The sequence below is a fragment of the Wolffia australiana genome, chromosome 1 (genome assembly GCF_029677425.1).
Source record: "Wolffia australiana isolate 7733 chromosome 1, ASM2967742v1".
NCBI lineage: Eukaryota > Viridiplantae > Streptophyta > Magnoliopsida > Alismatales > Araceae > Wolffia > Wolffia australiana.
The window spans coordinates 15276098-15297897 of NC_135835.1; the positions used below are offsets into that span (position 1 = coordinate 15276098).

The 21800-nt window shown below is 45.2% G+C and overlaps 1 protein-coding gene across 1 annotated transcript in view; it reads right to left on the reverse strand.

Moving 5' to 3' along the window:
* The window catches only part of SPK1 (guanyl-nucleotide exchange factor), a 35621-nt gene extending 14654 nt beyond the window's left edge, over positions 1-20967 (reverse strand). Inside the window, exons 1-18 of the mRNA XM_078581445.1 lie at positions 20710-20967; positions 18293-18385; positions 12479-12641; positions 11383-11468; positions 10445-10557; positions 10203-10258; positions 10006-10103; positions 9620-9757; positions 8539-8850; positions 7937-8158; positions 7336-7503; positions 7072-7263; positions 6944-6987; positions 6377-6446; positions 5930-6085; positions 5271-5378; positions 5098-5135; positions 239-383 (exon numbers count right to left, since the gene is read on the reverse strand). Coding sequence (XP_078437571.1) covers positions 239-383; positions 5098-5135; positions 5271-5378; positions 5930-6085; positions 6377-6446; positions 6944-6987; positions 7072-7263; positions 7336-7503; positions 7937-8158; positions 8539-8850; positions 9620-9757; positions 10006-10103; positions 10203-10258; positions 10445-10557; positions 11383-11468; positions 12479-12641; positions 18293-18376 — 2193 coding nt within the window. The 5' untranslated portion in view covers positions 18377-18385; positions 20710-20967. The remainder of the gene's footprint in view (positions 1-238; positions 384-5097; positions 5136-5270; positions 5379-5929; positions 6086-6376; positions 6447-6943; positions 6988-7071; positions 7264-7335; positions 7504-7936; positions 8159-8538; positions 8851-9619; positions 9758-10005; positions 10104-10202; positions 10259-10444; positions 10558-11382; positions 11469-12478; positions 12642-18292; positions 18386-20709) is intronic.
* Between the last annotated feature and the right edge of the window lie 833 nt (positions 20968-21800).

Consider the following 21800-nt stretch of genomic DNA (forward strand, 5'->3'; position numbering starts at 1 on the left):
ACAGGTTACACACTACTGGGTTTCCTTAGGAGTCTATTACATGTCATATAAGAGAGAGTTCAATAAAGGAAAGTCTGTAGAACGAAGGCTCGCCAGCTAACAACTCAGATGTATTTATGGGAAATTAAATTTTCATCAGCTAATATTGGAATCTATGAAAAATATTAGTGTGGATGAGGCTAGATGAATATTTAAAACAAATACTCAAAACTCAACATACGGAAAAAAAAGCTCTCACCTTACTCCTAGCCAAGCTTCCCCACACGGTAGACAGACCAGGGTAGACAGTGGCCTGGCGACCTCCAAAATCATCAAATGCAAAATCAATATAGCTAACAAGAAATCGGTTTCTTTCTGCGCTATCAGAAGACTCTTGCTGAACACTGCGAAAATTGGAATGGGCAAAAAGGCCACAGACAGTGTTAACAAAATTTATTCTCGCGAATTTCTGGACCACTTGAACAATTTTAAATAGGAATAAAAATTTGGAAGTCTTCACAAATATAAGATATCCATCAAGTGACTTGAAATTGCTAATTCAAATAAAACGAAGACAACGCATGATTTCCAAAAGAATGACACCGACAGAAACCAAAAACATGAAAGTGAAGAGAAAGTGAACAGATAGATTTTATTTCCAGAAACAATGGGTACATTCTTTGTTTATACATAAGTAATATGCTCCCAGAAACCTACAATGGACATGCTATTTCTACATCTTCCAATGAAATTCTCATAATACAGAGATCCACGCTTAGAAAAAAGGATCCATGAACTAAGTCGCTTCAACTGATATATCTCACCGAATAGACTTGCTTATACATTATAAGAGATCTACAAAAGCAAAGAAAGACAACAGATATTCCCTATAGAAATTATAACAGAAAATCCATTTTACGCTCTGCAGAGATGTATTATAGATGTTAGAACGCTGGGATAAACTTCACTCTCTTGCATTAGGGGCATCTACGTTAAAGTATAATAGTCTACTTGCCTATTTAAGGTAGATACAACAGGAACGAAAATGAGCAATTCAAGTTATTTTCTAGGGTTTTACTCCCTGTTACCAGAGCGCCAAGCTCCTCCTGAAGCCCTGCCTCCTCTCTCTCCCCTCCAATCAGCCAAGAGAAGATAGTAGACATACTTTTAAAAACGTAGAGCAGAGGAAATAATTATGGGTGATGTTCTCACCAATAATAAGTAATTAAATCAAGGATCTCCGACGGTTTAAGGGAGTTGTTTACCGGAGGGGAAAATTGGCGCTTACGGAGGACGGGAAGAAGACTTGGGTGGTGCCCGGACACAACGGTCAGATACGCCTAATCGCCGACGGACGATCGAAGAAGATGGCAGCTCGTCGAAAGCCACATGGGGCTGTGCCAAGAGATCAGCAAAACAGCGGGGTAGAGGCTGCAGAGTCCTCTAGCCACACAGAGGCCGCGGTGACAGAGGAGGTCCATGGCACACATCCGACGTTGGCGGAGTTGGCCGAGGTGGTGGGAGTAACTCCGGTGAGAGTACAAGGGGGGCAAGCTTCGGATCATCAATGAAGTGCATATCATGGAATGTACACGGCCTTCGGGACGAAGGGAGGCGGGGAGTTGTGGGCAGCTATTTGCATCAATGGGGAGCGGAGTTGGTGTGCCTACAAGAGACGATGTTGGAGAGATGGGACACTAATGTATGGAACTCAGTGGGAAGGGGTTCTCTGGAGGGCGTTGTGGCCGTAAATGCCACGGGCAGGTCAGGGGGCTTACTAGTGGCATGGAACACGGCGTCCTTTGCTAAGGAAGAGTCGTGGACAGGACAATAAGTGGCGGCTGTTAATCTACGGAGAAGAAGTGACGGATTCCAATGCATGGTGGCATCAGTATATGGTCCGGTCATTGCAGCCCGACGTCACGGATTGTGGGAGGAATTGGAGGTAGTCACCTCTCTCTTTCAGGGGTCCCCAATGCTGTTCGGCGGGGATTTTATCGTCACCCTGGAGTCGAGCGATAGACCGAATGGCTTGGGAGGGCAGGACCCAGGATCAGAGGCGTTCTGGGCATTCATCTCGGGGGCAGGACTGCAAGAAATGGGACCGCTGAATTGCAACTACACATGGCGTAGTCCGAGAGGTCCTACCATGCTCTCCCGCTTGGACCGATTCCTGTGCTCGATCGACCTATTGGAGACACATCCATTAGCAGATGCACGAGCTCTCCCCGGACCTTTATCTGATCACGCCCCAATTAATATGGCAGGATAACGGTGGGCAGGTTAGACCCACCTTCAAATTGGACTGATCGTGGCTACGCGAGAGGGGCTTCAGAGAGAAGGTGATAGCATGGTGGACGGGTCACTCTTCACAGGGCTCAGCCATGATGAGGCTGGCCACCAAGTTGGCAGGCCTGCGCCATTACCTCATTGAGGTGAAGAGACAGATTCGAGAGGGAAGACGCCGAAGACGGGATGAAGCCTTATTGAGGGTCCAAAATTTGGACGCCATTGAAGATACAAGATGCCTGTTAGAAGACGAACTCAAGGAAAGGAAAACATGTCGAGAGGTGGTGGTGGTGGAGGAGGATAAGAAGCTTGAGATGGATTGGAGGCAAAGATTGCGGCAGATTTGGCTGAGGGAGGGAGATGCCAACACTCGGTTCTTCCATATGGTGGCGAATGGAAGGCGGAGGTCAAATCACATCTCCACAGTGAAAGTGGGGGATCAAGAGTTTGTAGGGGCACAAGTGGTGGGAGCAGCACTAGCGGGCCATTTCCAAGCAGTAACTAAGCGAGGACTCCGAAACCAGAGGCGATGGGAGGGTCAGGGGGTATCCCGATTATCACAAGCACAACAGCATGAGCTAGTGAGGACTTTCAGTGCGGAGGAGGTGAGGACGGCGATCAAGGGTTTGAATGGAGAGGGAGCTCCGGGCCCTGACGGCTTCCCAGTCTTTTTCTTCAGCGAATTCTGGGAAGTTGTCGGCCCTGACGTGATGGATACCTTGAACGAGTTCCAGAGGGGCAAGTTTGGCTTGGAAAGACTTAACCGGTCATACTTATTTCTGCTGCCCAAGTGCACGGGGGCAGTGAATGTGGGGGATTTCAGACCCATTGCTTTGTCGAATTCCATCTATCTCATCATTGCCAAGGTATTGGCCAACCGGTTGAGGGGGATCATCGGGGATCTAATTAGTCCGTTCCAATCGGCCTTCATCCCGGGTAGGCAATTGCAAGAGAGCGCAGTGGTGGGGGGAGAGATCATCTCCGCATGGAAAAGAAGTGGGACAAAGGGTTTTATGTGGAAGGTGGACTTCGCGAAAGCTTATGACTCGCTTGACTGGAAGTTCCTATGGTCCGTCATGCGAAGGAGGGGTTTTCCCAAGAGGTGGGTGACATGGGTGCGACAGTGTGTTACATCCCACTCTTTTGCGATCTTGGTCAATGGCCGGGCAGAAGGAGGATGGATCCACCCACAGAGAGGAGTCAGGCAGGGCTGCCCTCTAGCTCCACTTTTGTTCGTCCTGGCGGTAGACACTCTGGCTAGCTGTACCATTAAGGCGGGCGAGCACGGCCTATTAAGAGGCTTTCACACGGCAAGCTATCCGGGGGGCATTCCTTTGCTCCAGTATGCAGACGACATGACCTTCTTTATGGAAAGTTCGGTGAAAGAAGCTCACACCGTTTCGTCTTTGCTGGATTTGTTCGCGGACTTCTCGGGACTAAGTCTCAATTGGGAAAAATCAGCATTCGTGGGGTTCGGTTTATCTGCTGACGAGGAGAATCTATGCGCTGGTGCGCTAGGTACACCGCGAAGCTCGCTTCCGATGCGTTATTTGGGGCTCCCGCTCACAGGGAGGACTGGGGATTCTTCATTTAGAGTCCATGAATCTTGCACTGCTTGCCAAATGGGTTGAACGGATGATGTCATCGACGGAAGGGCTGGCTTTCAAAGTTTTAAGGGATGCGTATGATCCGCCGTTGAATTGGGAGAGGGGGTGGGCGCAAAAGAGAGGAGAATCCCCATTCTGGCGTAGCCTGAGGCAAACCATTCCCCACATCCGGGATTTTTTCGATCCTCAGCTGGGGGATGGTGAACGGTTCCGATTTTGGGCAGACAACTGGACAAAACAACGCCCCTTGAAGACGCAGTTCCCAAGGCTTTTTGCGCTGGCGAGGAACCCTAATATCACCATCAGCGAATGTTGGGACGAGGCGTGGGTCCCTAACCTCCCTAGGTCGCTGTCGGAGGAACGGTTCGTGGAGTTGCTGAGGATGCACTAGCTCATATTCCATCTTAGCCCCTCTGGAGCATCCCGAGACGGGTGGGCATGGCGGGAGCCACCTTTCTCAGTAAAAGCAGCTTATTTGAAAATCCGTGGGGAAGTGAGGGACGACAACTCCACCGGCGCTACATGTCACCACATAATGAAACAAAAAATCCCCTTAAAGGTGCGCCTGTTTGGGTGGTTGTTGAGGAGACCGCGAGTGGTCACACAGGTATATCCCAGACGATGGGCACCAACGGAGCCTGTCTCGTGCCCTCTGTGTGCCGGGGGGGAGGAAGACTGTTCACACCTTTTTTTCACATGTCCATTTGCCAGGGGAGTATGGGCAACACAGCGGGTCCACGGGGTGGATATTTCCTCCGACACCGCGTTTTGGACGTCACTCACGACGGGTAGACACCGGCGCCGAGCGGACTGGGGGAAAATATTGGCGATACTCTGGGATGTATGGATGCATCGAAATGATGTGGTGTTCAAAGGCGGGGCAGCATCGGTGGACAGCGTCCTCTCGGACATTGAGTCTTTAGTATCTTTTTGGGGGCTGGGGGGGTAACTCCTCTCGGCCATCCATGGCCATGTCTGTAGATGATATGTACATTATGCTTGTTTTTTTAATGGAATAGGTAGACCACCGGTTTCCGGGTGGCCTGCCCTACCTTCTTTCAAAAATAGAAAATAAAAAAAAAAAAAATCAAGGAAACAGCGAGAAAGATCACATACATAGATGAATTCATTATCTAATCCATATTAACGAGACCAGAAGGAAACCGGTTGAGGAATAAATATGGATTCAAATAATGGTTGCTACTAGAGTTCAGAGAGATACCGAGTTATGATATTGACCATAGCACGAAATGCAGCCACCTGATGTTGATGAAAAAAATCAAATAAAACGAGATTACTTAGACCAAGGTCGCCAAGTTTCAACTACTTTATAACCCAAAAAACTAGCTGGAAGCCCAGTATCGTCAAAGTATGAAAAAATGGACAATAGGGCACCTGAAGTGTCTCCCCACCGTCCCCAATGAGGTGAAGGAGCATATTGAGTACTGGCTGAAGAAACTGAAGTAAAGCAGTGGAGTCAACGTTCTTGAGGCTGTTAATAGCCTGAAAACCACAAGATCAAATCCTAAGGGAACTGCATAAAGTCTAATCAAGTATATCAGTCCAGGAGCAAAGAGTGGAAAGGTGAAAACTTGACCAGCTAGGCATAGAAGAGAAACAAGCGACGCAGGTTAAATAAAAAAACTAAATATTCTTGATTGAAATCATATCGGATGAATTTCTCTCTTCAAAAAAATATCGGATGAATTTCACTAGGACTACAGTATCGCATCATAATGGATATATTTTGTAGTTAGATCAGAAACCAGCTCACGCACCACAGATATTCAAAGGCGAACAAAAACTACAACACCAATTCACACAAGTTCTTTTTTGTGGTAATCCAGATCAGAAACAATCAGCTGAGTATCCCATAGAATAGACAACCATTTTGAACACCTCTAAAGTACAACCCAACAATATACAAAGATTCAGAAGCACGTCTAAAGAGGTAGAAAAACAGGGGGAAGTAAACATAGCGATGTTAATACTAAAACACATATAACATAAGGCGGTTCTGAAGCACCAAGCCTCCAAAGATCAACAACCGATACCTCAAGAAGCTCTGATCCCCACGGAGGACTAGTCCTCAGCATATGTCTATCATATTCCACAAAGAAATCTTTGATTCTCTCATTGATTGGGTACAAGGAAGAGCATAATCTTAAACGCAGTTTGAAAAGAGTTTTCCCATCCTCCAAGTACCGTTCCTGCATATACAACAATAAAATTAGTACGTCACCAGCTGACAAATGTTTTAAATGACCAACTCGTTGTGCTCCTGTCGTAAATTACCATCAAACAGACGATTTCCTGAGGTACAATTTAATAATATCAAACCATGTAATTCAATTTTAGGAAATGAATAAGGAAAATTCGAACCATGTTGGCAGCAAGCTCAAAACGTAGTCTTTTGACATCTTTTTCCGAAAGATTAGACCAGGATGAAAACATTAAAGCTATCAAGATTAAAAATGGTTTCTTAGTGGGCTTAACAATACCTTGCTTGCTTCCTGAAGATAATTTGGAGCAAGTTCTCTAAATATCGGCAGAGAGACATCAGAATATAGCCTATCAGAAGAATATTGATCAGTTTGACGATAATGTGAATGAATTGAGAAAGTTAATTGATGTTTGATACAGACATCCCCAAGATCATGTCTAATTGAGAAGTCATCAGAATGCGAACTTCCTGAGAGAACTATCATTCACTATAATTTCCACCAGTTTGGGTATCATGAGAGAGACAGAATTGAACAAACTCGAAGGCAGTATACAGTAAAGATCGAGATAACTAGGAAAGAGTATCTCCAATGTCCAGCACTGCTCCAGATGATTTACTGAGGCTCGATCCCTCTTATTTGTAAGGTCACGATCTTCCTCCTAATAACAATAGGTAGTCAAACGAGCTTCCCTCCTTGTACAAGCCTTCCTCAAAAACTTCTTGGGAAGGGTTGTATTACTTTTTAAATTTGTACTACGATTTTTTAACAGAAAATGAACAGGATTTTCTGCAGACTTAAATATGGTGGTATAAAAAGAGAAATTTGGTGAAAAAGAGGACATACTGAGCATGGGTGGACAAAGAAAGCGCAGCATATCCTATAGGAACCTGAAGAATCAAATATTAGTTGCAACAGAAATAGTTAAAATCGCAAAAATAGAATAAATGAGAAAAAAGTACAAAAGCGCTCACAGGCTTTGGAGTTTCCTGTTTCATTTGAAGGTCCACATCAAAAAAGGTGAACAAAAGATGATGCTGCGGAGTCAGAATAGAGGGAAGACATAATTTAAACTCGTCATGGAAGCATGCAAGCTTAGAACCAATAGCGACTTGAGTGTGAGAACATTTCTGAAGAGCTGTATCTGGATCTCTTGGATATAAAGCCTTCCAAGGAAAAAAACTCATTAGCTCGTTTTATCAAAAGAACAAAAAGATCAAACTGAAAAAAATGCGTACTTCAATTTGTTGACGCCGGATATCAAGATCATCTTTCCTTAACTCCACCTGTATGAATAGATTCCTTTTCCGGCTCATGCTTACAGACAATGGGTAAACGTAGAGACTATGGAAAAGCTGTGAAAAGGGCTCGCTCCTAGTCAATGTGCGGAAATCAAAAACATGAATCTGGAACAAACACAAGTATGGTTAGTGAGACATTTGTGCAAGATATCACAACTTTAGAAGTAAGAAACCACAGAGAAAATGCAATAAAAACATTAACATAAGGAGAGATAGAGACTTATTGTCATTGCAGAATGAGACTTCAAAGGCAAATGCAGTTGACTTTCAAGATAGCATTCTAAAAAAAGACAACAAATGTGACAACTGAACCGTAGGAACACATGAGAAACAACTCATATGAGAAAAAGGTCGCACGTCACTGAAACGAAAAAAAATAAGAAACGACAAAATCACCATCACAAAATGAAAAGTTTGATCGAAACTTTTTTGAGAACGGATTTTCAACATAAACGTTTGAGGTTGGAGAGCACGAGATCTTCTAGTAGCATTCTTTAAAAAAAAAAGGGATCTTCTAGTAGCCAGCACTTCTGCTTACGTCACTAGTAGCGGGAAAAGCGCCTGCACCATTCAGCCTGGCCCGGCTCACTTCTTTCCCATTGATTCCACCACTGTCTGCTTGCCTGTTTCCCACATCAACTGATTCGTCCAGGCTGCCATTTTCAGACACCTTATCACCATCAATCATGTCCGATTGGCGTTTTTCAATCTCCAATTTCAGCAAACCTCTAACAGGCTTGTGAACCTTCCTTTTAGGGTCCTACGAGAAAAAAATTATACATTAAATTTCCCATTCAAGAGCTAAACTGTAAAGCAACCATCGAGAGAGCGTCCAAGGATACCATCATTTGGACCAAAACAAGTTATAGAACATATTGCTCTTACACGATTCAACAATAGTTAAGCAGAAAATTTGACGAAATAGCAAATCAAAATGAGGCTTATCCTGCAGCTACAGGGTTAACTGAAGTTAAATACACAAAGATGAAGCATCATAGTTAATCAATATTATGAAGTTTTCAAAAAAAATATTCATAAAAAAAACATCAGTGAAACAAAGCTGATGAGCACCCAGTGGGAGTTCTTTTTCTCATTAATGAAAAACTAAATTAGAAAATAATGTTGGAGGAATTGAGACACCTGAAGGGAGTCCTCTGTGTAGCTCTCCTTCACAGAATTCAAATTCGATATTTCAAGCGTAATAGGACCCCCATTCGAATTATGTGTCAGCTTCCCATCCAAAGTTGATTTCGTAAACGACTCTGCGGCACTTTCTAAGGAATTGGATCCGGAGATACTGGGCGCAAGCGGACTACTAGGGGAGCCAACTCCAGCGGATGAATACGTTCCAGCTTCAAAAAGCGGAACTATGGCCCACGCAAACGGCTCTCTGTAAGGAATGATTCGCGACCATACATCAAGCTTCTGTTTTTCTTTCTCTGTCAACGACACCTGTAAACATATGCAATCTCCATAAGTTTTGTCTGCATCAAAACAACTCCTTACTGAGAAAAAATCGAGCTACAAGAGAATCAAAGAAAAGCCTACATCCAATAGTATTTCTAGAACAGAGTGACGTGACAAGACAAAGTTGACGATAATTTTACATAAAAAGGTGTAAGAGGGTTAAGATAGAATACGAAGGTGACGTACTACATAATTTTTTAAATGAATGGCATATAATTTTTTAAATGAACGTGGGCACTTTCACTTCCAAAATAACTACCCACCGTGCACTACGTATCCATTATACTCATGTAACAACTGTCAAATTAAGATAGAAGATCAAGATCCAGAGACAGAAAAGAAGGGTAACGGGTAATATGGGATAATGTTAGATGAGAACATCGTATTCATGCTAGGATTTTAAAGTTCTTAGAGAAGTCGGAATCAATATTTCTATCACAGATGACCAAGGATTTCAAAAGTAAAAAAAAAGGGATCCACCATTGTCCACACATCAAATAAGTAAACTCGTAGCTCCTGCGATTGAAAATGAACTAAGAAAAGTTGAACACTAAATTATTGCATATTTTGCTGACATTTAACAACCATCGTCAAATAAAACGTCGCAGTTTGTCTCTGGAAAAGAAAAACAATTAACTCAACAAGCTTGTTTAAAAAACAATTATCACATCCAATAAATGGTTTTTAATAACACACGAGTGATCACATGTCTAAGAGAGACAAAAAATGGGCTAATGACACAACTAAGACTTACGGGTTCTTTCCTGGAGTATACAGACGCACTAATCCCCCCTTCTTCAGTAGCTGCCTTCTCCAGTTGTACAAGAAGACAGACTGACGGTGAAGGAGCATCTAAGGAAAAAATACCCCGGCGTTGTGGCAGAGAATTGGCCTAAAGATAGAAAAGGACGTTAATAAACTGCAATAACAACAAAACAGAATCTCAAAACTTCCACCTACAGTATTTCAACAAGTCACCCAGACACGTACAAATAATGGTTCTACTAGTCAATAATTACTAAATGAACTGAATCAACAGAAATAGATTTAACAAAAAGAGAATGTTTACAAGTAAAAACATAATACTGCGGTCAGAGAGCTAAGAGAAAAGGCGAAGTAGAAAACATCCAAATGACATACCTCAAGTCCACTGTCAGGCAGAATGTGAAAGAAAAAGTCTTCCGATAATTTTTCCCGTCTGTCCTTATTGTACAAACAGATCGTCCCATAGAAGGGTTCTAAACCAAGGAAAGAATTCCACCAGTGAGTGGTTCTGTGTTTAGGAAGGGATACTCACATACAAGATCATATATTTAAAGCAGATGCAAAGAATCTACCAGGTAGTCCAGCTTGAAATGTTAAAGAAACAACCTTCACAGAAATCTTCAGGGCGCTGAGAATTTAGTGATATCGTTAGAGATTCACGAATAATTGTATAAAATGTGAAAAATTGTTGATTGCAGATCTAAACATCACCCCCTCAGAGAATGAGAACGTGTCGTCAATCAAGTTTGACCATCTAAAAAAAATAGTTTTGTCCCATAGAGAATGAGATAAAGAATTAAGGAATAGATCATACCTTGAATACTGAAATGGATGAATTTCTGAAGATCTTTGTCCGAAAATAATCGATCGTTCAGTTTCCCAATCAAAGCATGGCTCATAGGCAGGCAAAGGTGAATCTCCAAAATGCTGATTACAAATGCGAAAGAACTAGTAAGCCAATGTCAGATAAATGATATAAAGCCATCACAGGCAAAACACAACTAAGGAAAAATAAATATTGAATAAGATGGATAATGATGGAACCATCATGAAAAGAAGAGTAATGGATCCTAGTAAACAGGTGAAGCCTCTTTCTTTAAAGTTAATGACGTTTCGAACAAATATGAATAAATGAAGCATCGATATTTCATATTCCAGAGTTTGGTGTAAATTTATCCATGGGTTGGAAATAAAGTAAAAAGAGTTTGGTTTGAACCAACAAATCAAGAGAATAACATGAAGTTGGCTGGGTTATCTCATCCATTGTAGGTTACTGGATTTCCACTCGGAAGTTTTATTTCCGAGAAGCTCTGAGTTAGCCTGGTAACAGCAGAAACTGCCACAAAATAATTTGGGAATAACATGACGAAAAAAATAAAGATTTAATTCCTCTCTTGGTATCCTTTAATTGATTTGTCAAAAGTATACAGCCAACTGACGAATTTAACTCTAAAAATAGCCCAAATACAATCAACAATTGGAGGCCAAATACAAACACAAGATTCAAGGATAAGAGTTTCAAAAAGGCAATTCAAAAGCAAAAGTATAAGACTGATACGATCCTGCACAAAAACTACTGGAATATCTAGAGTTCAAAAACAAGAATAGCAGAAAAGGGTGGAAAATAATGAAAGTCGGCTCAAACCATACAAAACGTTTATTCTGTTTTATGTCCTAAATGGTTAGTAATCAGAAAACTCCATTAAAATATACATTGCAATTAAGAAATAAAAAACAAGGAACCATTGTTACCGAGGATTGTCTGCCAGAAGTAGTGGGAACGTCATCATCGGTACAATCTTCAGGTTTAGCGTGCCTAGCGCAACCAAGATGCATTTCTGAAAATCAGCAAAGAAAAGAAATGTTTTCATCAGAAGGAAACAGTTTCATGTCAAATTTTCCAAATAGTTCAAGAAACTGATTATATGCAAATAAGATCTCTCTATTGTGCCTGAGATTTCAATCCCTCATTTGAGACATTTTCTGATTTGATGATAATGAGAGGATGATGGTGAATCATCATTGTTACGAGTACCCATCCCTGACTAGGATCATGCTGTCGTTTTCTTAGCCACGTTTGATGACAAGCACAATGGTGACAGAGGGATGAATCCCTTCGTCTAGCTGTTCAAGATGACGGGAAATAATGACAAATTGCCATCGTCCTTGGCATATGATGTGTGTGTCCTGGGACAACGAACTATTACAATCCTGGTTCTTGAACCAAAATTCTATGTAACTGAGTATATCCTTCTGCAATAAATTCCAAAGCCAGCAGATCTCCAAGAAATCTGTCTCTCAAGACTAGCAGAAGAGAAGGCAAGAACACGACAACTGAAATGCAGAATGAGAACAGTAATTGATATCAAGATCAAGAAGATAGTGATAGTGAGGAACCAAATAGGTCTCATTGCGGGTTGATGTCGAGATAAGAACAGATCAACACTCACTCATCAGGGTTGGGAGTATCTCCTCGCCTCCCCCTGAATCAGCTTTGTCAATCTTGAAATTAAATTTGATGAAATTTCAAATGGCTCCCAATGTTTTATATAGAAAGCAATTCATGCTCCCGTCTTTAATTGAAGTAGGCACGTGCGAGTCACTTTGTGCACTTATGATGTTGACACCTCTTCTTTGAACTATGATAGGTCCATAAAGGAACCTTATCACAAACACCACAAATGGCAGTTCTATGTTTTACATTGTTATTCATGAGATTCAACAGCGGGACTCAAGAAGTTTTTAGAAAGTAAATACATTACATAAAGTGTATAAATTGTAGCAGGTATGAAGAATTGATTTTCTTTCAAATGAAACTAAAAAAAATATGAACAATCATTTACATTACCTGTTTCAATATCTGTATCTGGACCTTCATAAATTTGACTTTTAAAAGGGGCGGATGCAGCACGATCATAGCGGCCGTATTTGCTCTCATCTTTCAACCAATCAGCTTCGTAACACTGTTTCAACTCATTCAAGTGGGGCCACTGCTCCAAAGTATTCTTTGTCTAGAATAGAAAAAGAAGTTGAGGTAAGGAAACGACAAAAAAGGGAGATCAAATCCAGGCCCTAACACAGTTCAGTTCCCACTAACCCACTTGCATAGACAGGTAATTATGCACCATGTCTTTAAAAATACTAAGTTTAATAGGAATCTTCTTGTCATCAAATTACTTATGTACCCGGAATTACATTCAGAAACAGACGAAAATCAACAGAAAGGACGTGTATTTCATTTCAGAGAACTTGTCAAAATTAGGACCTCCAAAACCTACAGCCACCGTAAACATGTCACCCGCTTTGTTTATGCAAAGGGAAAAACAAAAAATAGACTCACCGAAATGAAATTTGTCAAGAGAGGAAGGAAGAAGATAATGACATAACTCAATAGAGTACATGGCTGGGTATACATATACCCTAGGAGGGAGAGAATGATAAGAGGGCTAATGGGCTTATAGAATAGGGCCCATTAGCCCATAAGGCTGACTATCTCACTAACACCCCCCCGCAAGCGAAGTATGGATGTCATCCATGCCGAGCTTGGACACTGCACGTTGCAGGAGAGGTCGAGATAGTCCTTTGGTAAGGACATCAGCAGCTTGATCAGCGGATGGAACAAATTCCAAGTCAAAGATGCCCTCGTCCACGCGCTCCTTGAAGAAGTAGCGGTGGAGTTCCATATGCTTGATCCGTCCCTGTTGGCCAGGGTTCTTTGCCAAGGCGATGGCCGACTTGTTGTCGCAGTAGAAGTGGATCGGGCCGGAATACTCCACACGAAGGTCATGGAGAATTCCGTATATCCACTGGCCTTCAGAGGCCCCATCGGCAAGTGCCCGGTATTCGGCTTCAGCACTGGAGCGGGACACTTTTGTCCTGCTTGCTGCTCTTCCAACTGACAAGACTGCCAAAGACAAAAGTGCAGTACCCCGTGATGGAACGACAGTCCACAACTGAGCCGGCAAAGTCCGCATCAGTGTACACCTTCACGGTCCGCTCCATACTCCGAGGAAAGAACAAGCCCTTCCCGGGGCAGCCCTTAAGGTACGCAAGTACCCGGTTGACCGCCTGACGATGGATCTCCCGCGGAGAGTGCATGAACTGACTGAGGAGGTTGACGGCGAAACTGATGTCGGGGCGGGTGTGGGTCAAGTACAGGAGCTTCCCCACCACCTGCTGGTACTGATATGCGTTCACCGGTGCTGAGTCCTCCCCCTTACCCAACTTGACGTTAGGGTCGATGGGAGTAGTAACCGGTGCACACTCAGTCATTCCGGTCAAGGCCAGTAGGTCAACGGCATACTTCTGCTGTGACACAAAGACCCCCCGGGGGGAGTAGGCCACCTCAAGGCCGAGGAAGTAGCGAAGAAGCCCGAGGGCCTTGATTTCGAACTCCTTGGCCAACGCAGAGCTGAGGCGGCCGGCCTCTGCAGAATCGGACCCCGTGATGAGGATGTCGTCGACGTACACGGCCAAGATGGAGACACCCGCGGAACTGTGACGAAAGAATAGGGAGGCATCCCCATTGCTCTGAGTGTAGCCCTCGGTCTTCATGACCGAAGAGAACCGACCGAACCACATCCGCGGTGACTGTTTCAGTCCATAGAGAGACTTCCGCAGCCGGCAAACGGTGCCCGGGGGGCCAAGGGTATACCCGGGAGGTGGCTGCATGTACACCTCCTCCGTCAAGTCACCGTGGAGAAAAGCATTCTTCACATCGAACTGTCGTATCGGCCAGTCGGAATGAGCATAGCGCCAAGAGAAGACGGACTGTTTCCATCTTCGCCACAGGAGAGAAGGTCTCGAAGTAGTCCACGCCATACGACTGAGTAAACCCCCGAGCCACAAGTCGAGACTTGAGGCGCTCGAGAGTACCATCAGCATGATGCTTCTTGGCATGAATCCACTTGCAATCCACCGCCCTCTTGCCAGGAGGAAGTGGGACGACTTCCCAAGTGTGGTTCTTGAGCAAGGACTGCATCTCCTCATCCATCCACCGCTTTCCAATGAGGAGAAGCAAGAGCATCGGATAGGCGACGACGGAGGGGATGCGACTCGATGTGAGAAAGAAAGGACCGGTAGGAAGGGCTTAGCCGATCAAAAGAGAGATAGTGAGATAAGGGGTAGAGAGGTGTGCGAGCGCACTGACGAACCCCTTTCCGAAGGGCGATAGGCCATCCCAACTGAGCATCATCATCAGTAGACGAGGGTGACGCATCGTCTGACGGAGGAGCGGAAGCAAAGGAGGGAGAAGAAGATAGCTCCCCGGGGGTAGGGGGAGGCTCCCCGGGGGAAGGTGGTGCACTAGGAGAAGGATACGGTGCACCAAGAGTAGGAGGTAGCTCCCCGGGGTGAGAGATGGACTTCCCGGGGTTAGGAGGTGCACTAGGGGGAGGATACGGTACACCGGGAGGTGAGACGGTAGGAGGCAAGGGAGAGAAGGTGGTTGGGGACGGCGACGGTGGAGGAATGGGTCCCACAAATGAAAAGGGTTCCAAGGAAGGAGTCGAAGACGCCTCAACCAGCAGAAGGCGTGGCGAGGTAGAATCACCGAAGTAAGACTCATGCTCGGCAAAGGTGACGTTTGCCGAGATGAAAAATCTCCGAGACGGAGGGTGGTAGCAACGATAACCTTTCTGGAGAGAAACGTACCCGACGAAGATGCACCGGAGAGCTCGAGCATCGAGCTTCGTGCGAGTGGGAACCGTATCGTGGACGTACGCCGTGCACCCGAAGATGCGATGGAGGAGTCCAGTCCGCAGTGAGAGATGGGGGAACGCCGTGGAGAGACAATCTAGTGGGCTGACAAACCCGAGGGGCTGGGAGGGGAGACGGTTTATGAGATGGGTACTCGTTAAGACCGCCTCGCCCCAATACGCCCACGGAACAGAATAGTTCAGTAGAAAGGTACGGGCGGTCGACGTGACATACCCGATCCGACGTTCTGCCATACCGTTCTGTTCCGGGGTGGCCACACAAGAGGACTTGTGGAGAATCCCATGGTCAGCAAAGTACGTGGCCAGCTCCGTGTTGACGAAGTCCCGGGCGTTATCGGAGCAGAAGCGCTGAATACCTCGGCCAAACTGAGTACGAACCATGGTGCAGAAGTGACGGACCGTCGGAGCAACCTCAGATTTGGCGGTCAACAAGTAGACCCATGTGTAGCGGGTGGCCTCGTCAACAAAGATCTGAAAGTATCGGTGGCCCTTTAGGCTAGCCTGCGGGGCGGGTCCCCAAACATCACTATGGATGCGAAATAATGGAGTGGAGGAGTGCGAGGTGGACGGAGAGAAAGATGAACGACGGTGCTTCGTCAGTTGACAGGCATCACACACGATAGTCTGAAGGTCCAATCCAGTACACATCGAAGGAAAGAGGCGCTGTAAAACTGAAAATGGCGGGTGACCCAGCCGTTGGTGAGCCAACTGGAGACGTCCCATACGCTGCACATCCGCCGGTCAGAGTTGGCGGTTAAGCAGGAAGCACCGAGGGCGCCCCCCATCGTCCAACAACAGCAACCCGTTCTCCCGCCTAATCGGTGTAGTCCGACCCACCTTGTCAGATAGAAACATCCCGTCAGGCTGGAGGTGAAAAGAACAGGACAAACTGTCAACCAAACGCTGAGGAGACATAAGTATAGCTCGCAGGGCGGGGACATGAAGAACATTGCTGACCACTCCGAGGCCGTCTACAAACACTGCCCCAATTCCAGCAACACGCAACCGTCCACCACCGGCTGTAAGAACTGTACGGTCCCCACTATGCCTTTCGTAGGATACAAACGGGTCATTGAACGGGGTCATGTGTTCGGTTGCCCCCGAATCAAGAACCCAGCTCGTATCCGATACGAGAGGCAAGTAAGAAGCCATACCACAATACCACTGTTCAGACTGAGGGAGAGAGAACGCACCAAATCCACCAAAATGTGCCGTCGACTGAGTCTGAGTCTGCATAGTAGCCACTTGGTCACGGAGACGGGACAAGTCGGCTTGGAGCTGCTCAATAGTCGCCGGGCTGGTAGAAGAGGTAGAGGAGGAGGCAACCATAGCTTTCCCTTCGGTAGCCTCCTTCTTTTTCCGGTTGTCGTACTGACGCTTCTTGCACCACTTGCGGAGATGTCCAGGCTTGTTGCAGTAGGAGCAAATCAGCCCGGAGGGGGCCGCCTCCGCGGGGGGAGCAGGAGCGGGCGAGGGAGGCTGGGCGAGGAGGGCAATCGAGTCACGAGCTGCCTCCGAGGAGAGAGTGCCAATGACATGAAAATGACTCTCCTCTTCCTGGAGTTCCTTCACCAAGTCATCAATGGAAGGAAGGCCTTCCTTGCGATGGAGGGCACGGCGCCGAGTGTCGTCATACTCCTTGTTTAGGCCATAAAGAAACCCCAAGAGGCGTAGGCGAAGAGTGTTCTGGAATGACTTGCACGTCGGATCATCCGTCGGCAAGTAGTAGTCCACCTCGTCCCACAGCTTCTTGTGTTCCAGCGCATAGTCCGAGATGGACAGTGCGCCTTGGCGAAAGTTGCTGGCTTTAGCAACGAGCATAAAGAGGCACCAGTTGTCCCCTTCGCGGCCGCAAAATTTGTTGGCCTAGTCCCAAAAACCCTTCACGGTGGCGCAGCGAGGGAACCTTTCACGGAATGAGGGTACCAGGGAGGTCGTGTAGAGCCATCCAAGGACGAAGTGTTCCTCGGCTTCCCACGCTGTTGCGGCTTCTGCTGCTGCTTCGGCGGCGGCTGAGGCAGCTGGCTGCAGCTGCGCGCGACTTCGGCTGGCGCGCAGCTGCGGCTGCGGCTGTGTGCGGCTGTGGCTGGCGCGCGGCTGCGGCTGTGCGCGGCTGCAGCTGGCGAGCGGCTGCGGCTGTGCGCGGCTGCGGCTGTGCGCGGCTGCGGCTGCGGCTGTGCGCGGCTGTGGCTGGCGCGCAGCTGTGGCTGGCACTCGGCTGCGGCTGCGGTTCCGGCTAGGGCTGCGGCTGCGGCTGGTTCTCCGGAAGCTCCGCGGGCTGGCTACAGCTCTCGCTGTGGCTGATCCGTCGGTCACGCTCCGGGTTCGCTAGACAGCGAGAGGGTGATGTCAAACCCTAGATGGAAGAGCTTTGGAGCTCTGATACCATGTCAAGAGAGGAAGGAAGAAGATAATGACATAACTCAATAGAGTACATGGCTGGGTATACATATACCCTAGGAGGGAGAGAATGATAAGAGGGCTAATGGGCTTATAGAATAGGGCCCATTAGCCCATAAGGCTGACTATCTCACTAACAAAATTGAAGATTGTTGGATTATGACTCCACATCAAAATGACAGGTTATACTAAGCTACATCCAAAATGATGGAATCAACAACAGAATCATCAACTTAGGCTATCCAGAAGCCGAACCCAAAACGTAGAAATAAGCGATGTCAAACGTAGCATTGATGACAGATGACAATATTAGATATTCTCTGTGCAACGCATAACAGACCATCGTCCCACAAAACATCATTATTTTTTTTTTGGAACTACACAAAACATCATTATAAAATAACAATCATGGCATATAATAAACTGATACTCCTTTCTGTGCTTGATGGGAGGAAAATGAAGCTTTTATAAACGAGGAGAAACAAACAATGTGAGGGCACAAGAATAGGTTTCCAATCCAATGTAACGGAGAAACAGAAACAAACCAATGAGCCTAGCTCAGGATTTGAAGCCAACGGTTGATGTGGTATTCGTCTGAAGCGGTACAGGCTTCGGGATACATCGTCCATTCTCTTAACCTTTCAAAAGAGTAAAAAGGTAATAACCAAATTACTAAGAGCAAAAGCAATGATAAATGGATCGAATCAACTCGGTAAACTATTTTTTTGAAGAAATCAACTCTGTAAAACATGCAATGCTATCTTCGTTTATATGCGCTAATACTATAAAAAAAGGACTAAAAGATGCAAAATAGTGCCCTTTTCTTTCGACTTAAATAAACGCTATCTTTTTAAAAAAATAAGTTATCATTTTTTTAAGAAAATGTTTTTGCGAACACAAATGAATTAGAATACCAAAATTTATCTTCACAGCGATGACCACAACGCCTCAGTGAACAAGGAGTCCTTTCAGAGACTGATTGCCAAATTAGGTTACGTAAATCACACTCTCCTAGAAATAGCAGTCGCAGTGAATTCTTTGATTAATTGCTTGCAGGAGGAACTGAAGTTATACACTCAGTGTGTGAGGCCCTATGGACTAAGGGCTTGCTGGAGGAACTGATGGTATACTAGGATCCGCAGATCAGAAGGGGGATATCTTCACCAAAGCCCATCCGAGCCCTGGATTCCAGTAGTCTGTGGACAAGGTGGGATGAGTAAGATGCATATCAAACTTTTTTTTTTGGAAAAATAGATCCAAATCAAACTTGAGAGCGGGTGTTAATCTGCTGGCAGTTATTTCCTCCTGCTTTTTTTTCTAAATGTGGGCCAAATAGTATAAGTGGCCCAGGCACACAATCTTCTTTTCTTCTATTTTATGGAGTCACGATGTTTAAGTGGCCCACATGTAAGAACACACATCCCACGTAAAGGTTCTGTGCTAAAATAAAAGTTTTTTCGTTTCTAAAATAAAAGGTTATTACTTGTGGAGATAATTGTATATCGTACGTGAGCCATGGGTTGTAAGTGGCTCATTTATGTCTCTTCTGTTTCCTTGTATCATTTTCTGTATTAGTGGGCCAAGTTACAATAAGTGGCCCCCTTCATGCAAACTCCTTTTTGGTCACATATTTCCAATTTGCAAACTAGTGACTTAAGCCAGTTAACAGATATCTTCTTCGCTTTAAGAGGATAGTTGGCGGCAGCACTTGGAGGAAAGAAAGGCAAATCAGCAAGATCAACATGGAATCAGCGAGATATTATTCAAAAGATAATAATCTGAGAGATTGCACATTCATGTTCTCCTCAGACTCCTGCTCGTCACCTGTTTGCCTATTAGCGTCTATGTAATCTGACATTACGGAAAGTTGGAAGAAATTGCGCCAGAGTCAACAATGACGAAAAACAAAGAAGCGTCAGGTATTACCAGACATTGAGATCAAGTTTGACCAGGTGAACATGTTTAAAAAGAGCAAAATGTCAGAGTTAAGCATGGCAGACAGAAGGCTGGGCAGACAGAGAAGATTCATGGTAGAAGACCTGGAAAGTGAATGAAACCAGAAACCGGAAATATCCGGAAATGGATATCAAACATCATGACCCCTGACATAAGGAGGGATTTCTTGTACGTGGTTGCATTCTAGAATTTATAGGATGAGATCCATGAATACAATGTGAAACAATATCATTTGTGGCGCATCTATGATTTGAACACTAAGGCAGCTCAGGCCAGGCAGGCAGACCAGCACTTAATAGAGGAGAAAATAGATACAAAGATTACTGCTACAGAGTTTTTTTTTTAATCAATATAAAAATCGATACTAATAATACAAGCATCGAATGGAACATAGAATTTAAGAGGAGTAATGCAAAGATATCTCATAGGCTGACATTTTCCGAATAAGATCAGACACAACAGATGACAATATTCAAGAAGAGGACGTTGAACTACAAACACCAATTTCAAATTCAGGGAAAAGAGCGTTCTAAGAAAAATTTCATCCCTCGAGTTTAACTGCCCTCACAGATGCAAAGATCTCGAGCGCGAGGAGGAGAAGTAGACGGAGAAGTGTCATTTTCAGAAATTCACTATCTAAGTCAATACAATTGACGCCAATTTCCTCCTACTGATGTAACTGCTGAATCCTTATTTTCTGGTACCAAATCGAGCAACGCACACCCTTCGAGTTCTAGAAAGAGAAACTTAGGTTTTCGCCAAAGAAGCTAATAATTACAAACCCATTTCAGGAAGATCAAACGAAACCCCCGAATGCTGCTCCTCGGGTCACATTTCGCACTCGCAGCTAAAAAACCAGAGCTCGAAAAAGGCCAAACACAGATTCTTCCACCCAAGGCGAAAGTGGTTCGAATTTCCAAGAGAAAAAACGCCGCAGTTTCAAGCAAACCCATCGATTCAAACAGCTAAAAAGAGACAGAACAACAGAAGAGATCGATCAGCTTACCCCCGACGGATGAAAATCAGAAGGGTACCGACGTTAGCCTCGAATTCCACACTATATGAACAGCAAAGAGAGCCGGAAAAAAGGGCTTCTTCCCCAGAGATCGAACCACAACCAAATCAATGCCGATCGGAGGAACCCTTCAAAGGGTTGAAGTAGCAGGCCAAGCTCCGCTCTCCAGCCTTCGAAATGCGCTTCCTTTATCCCTCTTCCGGAGCTGCCTTGCTATTACTCTACTTCAAAACAAGGGCAACGCACAGTTCCACTCCCGCTCAAATGCCAATCTACTTCCCTTTGGAATCTTCCTCCACTTCTCTCTCACGTGACTAGGGAACGGCACGTCCGGGACGTGACGAGACGGATGACGTGATGAAACTTTCGCCCTGTCACCTTCCCGTCACACGTCCGAGGATTTCGGGAAAACCCGTCACGTTCGCGTCACCGTCACGTGTGACGGAAAAACAACCATGCGGAGGAGAGAGAATTGGAGGGCCATATCTCCAATTATCTTTGGACTGCAGCGTTTTGAGTGCGCAAATTAATGCAGGGTCTTTTCTGCAAAATGATAAGAAATTGAGGTAATGACGCCACGTGGCAAAATCTTGGCCGTCGAAAAGCTTGAATCTAACGATTTTTAAGCTTCTTCAGTCATTTTTAAAAATCCGTCCAGCCCTCATCCATGATGGCTGTCCCGTCACGTCACTCGTCCGAGGCCCAGCGTCACCATCACGTCACCGTCATGCCCACTTTGTCATCCGTCACTGTCACCGTCACGGTCCCTAATTTTGTCACTGTTGCCGTCACATCATCCATCACGTTGTCGTCGTTGAGACGTGTGATGTGACGGATGACGGCTGTCCTCCCCTACACGTGACTCTGTTTACCATGTTCATGGACTGTTTCATAGTGTTAGGCCCAGAAGACCCATTAAATGAGATTAAAGATTCAGCCACTTCCATTTTTGGATTCTTTCGTCATCCTAAAACCCCAAACCCAAAACCCTTAAGCGGCATCATTGACGTGATGATGGACCTGCGCTGAACCATTCTTGGTACTCATTGTATTTATCGTTGATGGTGATATAATATTTGGCT